We start from the raw sequence: 6,557 nt of genomic DNA, 5'->3' as shown, positions 1-6,557 counted from the left end.
GGTCCCTTCCAACCCGGGTCATTCTGTGATTAACCAAATCACTGGCTGAGGCAGGGAACTGCCATCCCACTGCAAGTTGTTAAAAGCACATTTGGACACAGTGGGTGAATTTCGGGGCCGGTTCGGTGGTGGCCGCCCTGCACGTCTGCGGCTCGAGGGCTGGATCGCTGTGACCCCGTGCCCCCGAGCTGCCCGCCGCACCTGCCGCCTTCACCCGCCGCCGTGCTGGTGTTTGCCGAGGGAATGCGCCGTCCTGACCCGCCCGCGACCCCAACCGTCCCGGGGATGGGGCGGGGAGGGAGGGAAAAAGGCTCGGGGGAGCGGCCCGGCTTGCAGCGGGGCAGAACCGGAGTGTAGCCGGGCGATGGGGGACGAGGCGCAGCTCCCCTCGGGCAGCCCTGCCCCGCAGAAGCCGCCTTACACCTACGCTGCTCTCATCGCCATGGCCATCCGAGCCAGCCCCGAGCAGAGCCTGCCGCTTAGCGGAATCTACAGCTACATCTCGGGCCGCTTTCCCTATTACCGCCGCGGCTCGAAGGGCTGGCAGAACAGCATCCGCCACAACCTCAGCCTCAACCCCTGCTTCCTCCGCCTGCCCCGCCGCTCGGGGGCTCCGCACCGCGGCGGTGAATGGGCTCTGGACCCCGTCTTGCAGGACGCGTCCCCTGGGTGCCATCACCGCCACCGCCGCCGCTCCAACCTCCCCCCGCCGACTCTCCCCGGCTGCCCATGTGGTGCCCGCCCCGCGCTGCCCCGCGGCTGCCGCTGCTCCGAGCTGCCCGCATGGAGCTCACCCTGCTGCCCGGGGACCCAACAAGCGCTGCTCACCTGGAGCCCGTCCTGTTTCACGGGCTGCCAACGAGCGCCGCCCGCCTGGAGCCTGCCCTGCTGCCCGGAGTCCCCGCAAGCGCTGCCCGCCTGGAGCCCGATGCCATCCCCAGCGTTGCCCAACGGGAGCTCGGCTTCACCCGCACTGCAGCCAGACTGGCCGCTTCTCAGCGTCGCCTTGGCCGCCCAGAGCCCACCCGAGCCGGGATCCCGCCGCCCTTTGGCCACCAGCAGAGCCCCGGTGCTGCCCTGAGGCTTTCAGGTTCTGTCATGCCCATTTTCCTGCCCGTTTTCCTGGGGAATGGACTTGTAGAGGAGGAAACATGCGAAGGAAGATGGGTCTGCAAGATTCTTGTTGGTTGAACAGATCCCCGTTGCGTCTCAGTGGCTGAGATGTGCTGCTGTGTTTGGCAGAGCTGTCTGCAAAACCTCATCTCTGCAGAGATTTGTCAGTTCAGGTTTATTAGTGTTTGAACCTTAAGACCACCCTAAGGTGGCTGCAGAGCTTGGCAAGCTCACCTGTGTGTTCTCCTCTTGTATCTGGAAGCATACAGAAGGTCAAGGGATGCCAGTCCTTGTGGAAGTGAAATTTGGCTTTGCTACAGGCACAGTATTTTTGCAAGTGTCCTTAAACTCGTTCTTGAGCTTTCATTTCAAGCTTTTATATACATATATATAAGTGATGTATGTGTTTTTCAGTTTGGTAGAGAAAAAAACACAACCAATCCACAAAGATCTTTGAAGTAACTCTGGGAATCTGATTGCTTTGTGTTTAAAGCAGGCCTATATGAGGTTTTGCATACAGACAGGGTTTATTTTATATTTATATTTTAACATTTTTCTTCTAAGCAATGCTCAATTTGCTGAGGAGGTTTTTCCCTTTTAATTTCAGTGGTTTCTGTGCTTCCCCCCTCCCCTGAAATAAGGCTCAGGTACAAAGTATGCTTCCATTAAGGGTTCTGTTTCGGTTTGTTAAGGAAAAGTTCAAACCCAGTTTGTGCAGAGCAGCGCTTTGTCACACATGATGTTTTATGGACTGTTTAGCACTCCTTGATGGAATTCACAGCTTCACAAAGCAATTGAGCTGATTGTTTTAGTTCATCCTTATAGAAGCTGGGGTTGAAACCCAGATTTGTTGTTTGTATTTTGCATTTTCTTGCACTTTAGAAACGATTCTGGACTCTGCCTTTAAACTCTAACCATGCGATGTCAATAAAACATGGGAATTCTATAAGATTCAGCCAGGTGACGGCTTTGAGGCTGTTCCTACAGGCTGCACATTAAAGACATTGTGGTTGTTATTCTCCACGTTGCTCTCTGTCTCCCTGGTGTCCCCATGCTATAAAACCAATACAGCAGAACACAGCTGTGAAAGAACTGCTGCACATTGAAGTCTGTATGTAGGGTCAACGAAGACCTCTGGGGTTTTGCTCCAGAGAAGTGTTTTATGTGACCTAAACCTGCTGTGGTTTAAGTCATATATGAATAATGCACGTTTGTGAAACCACCGCTGCTGTGTTTGGGGTATCAAGTCTGACCTCTGGACAGTCATTAATTCCACTGTGCACAACAACTACGAAAACAAGAAGGGTTTCTGAAAGTTGGTGTTTGTGTGTGTGTGCTTCTCACCTTGTTCTTCCAGCTGAGTCGTGTTTCCTTGCCATTTAGCATGGCTTCACATCACTGGTTTACATACTGGGGGAAAAGAAGAGCAACCCATTTCCTCCTCCTTGCCAGGGCTCCCCTGTGTTCTCTATCTGCTCCTGGCTTTTTGGCACCTGTGGGCTACAGGCTGAGCCACATCTGTCGTGCAATTATGCACAAGGGCTGTGGGGCTGGGGCTGCCACGAGGGACCTCGTAAGCAGACTGCCTTGCTGGGGGTGCCTGCACACACAAGAAAGAACAAGAGCTGATTGCACTTCTGGAGGGGCTGTGCCTGTTTTCCCCAGCTCATCTGCAGCCAAGGGCAGGTGGCAGCAGCTCCATTCACACTAACAAGGCCCAGAAGCTATTATGAGGTGTGTGGGTGGAGGAGCTCCTGGGTTTTTTTGTGTTTTCTGCTCCCCTGCAGGGAGATCTATCTCTGTCTTTTGGATTTGGGATGGCTTTTGGAGCACAGCTCTGTGTGGTTCAGTGGTTACCTGGTAGGGCATGGATTGGGTAAGTAATGGTGATTTTCTCTTCTCTATCAGAGGCTGCTCTCTGCCTTCCCTGCTGTGGGTCCCATCTCCTGTGTGCACCCACCAAACCTGTTTACATTGCTAAGAGTTATGTTTGTTGGTTCTGCAGCTTTCCCATTTGTGTTTGCCACTAGATGGTGCGTTTGTACCAGCACACCGAGGCCAGGGATTGCTGCTAGAGAGGCTGCAGTGGTCTTTAGTGCTGATGGCTGCATCTCCTTCCTTCTAGAAAATGTAACGGGGAGGATGTGTGGGAGTAATGTGAAAGGGAGAAAGGAATGGTTGTTCAGCTGCAGTGGTTTGTTCCGAGCGGCATTCCCTGTTATCTTGGGCTTGGTTCATCTTTCTTAAAGTGATGGCCCTTATGGAAGTATTCAAACAGGTGCAGGCAGAATGTACTGCATTCCTCGTTAGAACTGCAGGGATGTAGAATGGGAAAGATATCTGTGGACCCGTTATTTGGATTGCAGACTGCACTGGTAGGGGCTTTGTGCTTTCCCCCTTTCACGCTCCTTATTTCACTGCCTTTGTCCCTTCTGAAGGTTACTGTGAATAAAAGAGGCACGGTTCCATTGGCACACAGTTAGATCTCTTGCAGGAATGTATTGGTGTGATTGCCACAGAGTGAATCATCTGTGCTAGCAGGCTCCCTTCTCCAGAGATCCTTCAACTGTAAGCGGGGATGGTCTCTTCCAAGGGATGATTCAGATCATTTAGATGAAGTCCCTGCTCTGAATCACTCTTTGTAGGAGCTCCTCTTCTCATCAGTGATTTGAAAGTTCAGAACAAACAGTCAAAGAGCACAGGAAGAATTGGTGCCAGCAAAGTGAGGTGCTGGGAATCTCCCTTGGTCTTATTCAGGCACTCACGCACAGCCCTCTCGCTTCTGTGGTTGGAATAGAAAACTGAAGCACCGACTGCATTTAAATCAGAGAGATTGTTCATGGTTTGCACAGCTTTTCTAGCAGCTTCGAAGCACTGGGGCCTCTCCTGTGTTTTGCATCCCGCTTGTAGTGAAGGCTCTTATTGGTGAGCCACTTTCTCTCGAGTTTGTGACTGCGTTTAGAAAACTCAACCTCTGCTTGTTTTTCTTAAGTTTCTTCCTCAGTCAACATTCTTATTAGTTTTATAAATAAACCGCAGCACAGCATATCACTGTGCAAGCAATACAGAGTCTTTGAAAATGGCTATGAAAATACGACGTTCCTCTTTCCCACCAGTGGGTATCAGACTGTTACATTCCTTTCCATTATATCTTTCACATCTGTCTTCTCTTCTTTCCCTTACTGATTTCGAGCAATTGAAATAATATTTCTATATGTCACTAGCAGTAGAAAAGGGGGGCAGTTCAGCTGTGTATAGTGCTAGATTAGAGTAGGTGAAGGAGATTTAATTGTCAGTATCCAAACTAAGTACAGAGCGGAGAGATGCTGTGCCAGTATCTTAATATGTTAAGGCCCATATGTGACCCTGAGCTGCCATTCAGTATGGAATTGTTGAGTTGATTCATGGCTTCATATTATGAACTGTTACCTGCTATGGCTCAGGTTGTGCATGTTTATCCCACCTTCATTTATTGAATGTTTGAACATTAGTATTTAGAAATGCTGGTCAAGATGGTTCATGGATATATTTCTTTCCCATCTTTGCAGCAGCAGAATTCTTGTGGTATTGCTTCTTTTCCTTTTATCCATTAAATTGATCGACATAAAAATAGAAGGTGTTATGTGCTGAGTTATCATTGAAAATACCTTGTATGCATTTGCTTGTTTGTCAGGGCTTTGCTTGGCATTTCTCTCCCCTGCTACCGTATTTTTGCTTCTAACTGGTGTTTTCTCATCTCCACCCTTTTAATCTCTCAGCCTGAAACAATAAGGGTGTGAGCAATGAAGGCTCCAATAAAAGAGGAACCTGTTGGCAGAAGTTGCCAACAGAGGGTGGACTGGGAGAGCTGTGAATGCAGAGAGCTGCTAACAGATTGCATGCAGTCCTGCCTTTCCTGCTGTGCAGAAGCAGACAGCAGGTGCCAGTACTTGTGCTAACAGCCACGTGTAGCAGTCTTGCTAGTGGTCTAAACCTGTGGGTTTATTCTGCCTTGCTTGATATCAGCCACCCTCCCGTCTCCTTCCCCCCAGACCTGCAAAATCAAGTGAGAAACACTTCCTTCATGCTGCTGGATTTCCCCTCCTGCAGTGGCTCTCTGGCCATGCAACTCCGTAACCAGTTTCCCGTCAAGAGCAAAAGTACAGTGTTTCTCACCAAAAACGTGGCCTGTGGTAAGGGGGTGGGAAGGGAAGAGGAGGTGGGGTGCGTGCCGGGGGAGCTGTTGCTGTTGCAGTTTCATGCCTCTATCTGTATTCTTACTTTTTTCTGCATGGCTTCCTGTTTTTTCACACCACTGCTCTTTGAAACAACAAGCTGCGAAGGAGGACGGGGATGGAGGTTAGAAGGCTGGAAGGAGCCTCTGGCAATGCTTGAGATTGGTGCTGGCTCTGGAAAAGGCATAGCACGTGTTTGTGTTTCTCTGGGTGAGGTCCTGCTGTTGTGCACCAGAGAAGTGGTGCACTCTCTGAGAGGTGATGCTGTGGTATGCACGTGCTCCTCAAATATGTGTTGCTTGATGCTGTGAGATTGTAACAGAACTACCCATTCACTTTCCATTTGGCAGTTGTCTTCCTGAGCTGCTCTTGAATGGATGAAGTGAGAATTTGCCCTAAGCTTAGGTGTGCAACCACAGTAAGTCAGATGTAGCCCATGTCAGGATAGGGCTGAAAAATGAATCATCACTTCTGATTCTTGCAACGTTTGTATAAAATGAGCAACCATCTTGGCCAAACATTACCGAAAATTCTGATAAGCCCTGACTTCTACTTTCCAGGTGCCTGGCAGCCCCATGAAGCCATAGGAACTTTGCTGTCAGTGTAATTCCTCTGTTTGCTTTCTCTTTATTGTGAGTGGGGGAGATGGTACATAGAATCACCACTGAAGGCAAAATGTGAAGAAGGACATCTCTAGGACATCACTCAGATGAAGGAGCTGCATTATGGGGTGTCTTGTTTGAATTAACCCCAACAGTTTTGTTACCAACGTTGTTTGAAAACATTTATTCCCATTTCTCCCAGATCTATCATCTGTAACGCTCTGCTCCCTTTGGTTAAATCCAAAACTGGCCTCCATTAGATGAATAACCTGCAGGTTGAGGGAGCTGTTCTACCATGTAGGTCTACTGATACCATGTTCACTTTGGTATCTGAGCTGTGTTCTTGCTCAGCCCCATGTGCTTCACAGAAAGGCACAAGGAGGCCTGTGCTTAAGGTCAGTATGACTAGTGCAGAATGAGAGATTGATTTTTCTTATGAAGTCAGTGTTGCTGCTCTGTCTGGCAGTGAGTCAAAAGATAAATTCTTTTGCTTCAAAAGCAAGTGTGGAGCTTGATGGCTGCAGGTAATTGGGCCGGTCAGATGTGTGACATGTTTCCCAGACACTACTTTTACTCGTGGATTGGTTTGCTAACATGTTGCTAAGTGACTTGTAAAGCACCTCTACTT

At 49.4% G+C, this 6,557-nt stretch overlaps 1 protein-coding gene across 1 annotated transcript; it reads left to right on the top strand.

The window, feature by feature from the left end:
• Positions 1-51: 51 nt before the first annotated feature.
• On the top strand, positions 52-2,134 carry LOC107323258 (forkhead box protein D4-like). Its single transcript, XM_032448753.2, has one exon. It carries the CDS (start codon positions 365-367, stop codon positions 1,079-1,081), a length of 717 nt encoding a protein of 238 aa, XP_032304644.2. The 5' UTR covers positions 52-364; the 3' UTR covers positions 1,082-2,134.
• Positions 2,135-6,557: the final 4,423 nt, after the last annotated feature.

This window comes from Coturnix japonica, chromosome 9, assembly GCF_054131305.1.
Source record: "Coturnix japonica strain WE chromosome 9, WE-NBRP24, whole genome shotgun sequence".
NCBI lineage: Eukaryota > Metazoa > Chordata > Aves > Galliformes > Phasianidae > Coturnix > Coturnix japonica.
This window is presented reverse-complemented; position numbering and strand designations above follow the sequence as displayed.

Excerpts from the sequence above, each read along its gene's own strand:
- LOC107323258 (XM_032448753.2), top strand. The coding sequence starts at position 365 with ATGGGGGACGAGGCGCAGCTCCCCTCGGGCAGCCCTGCCCCGCAGAAG.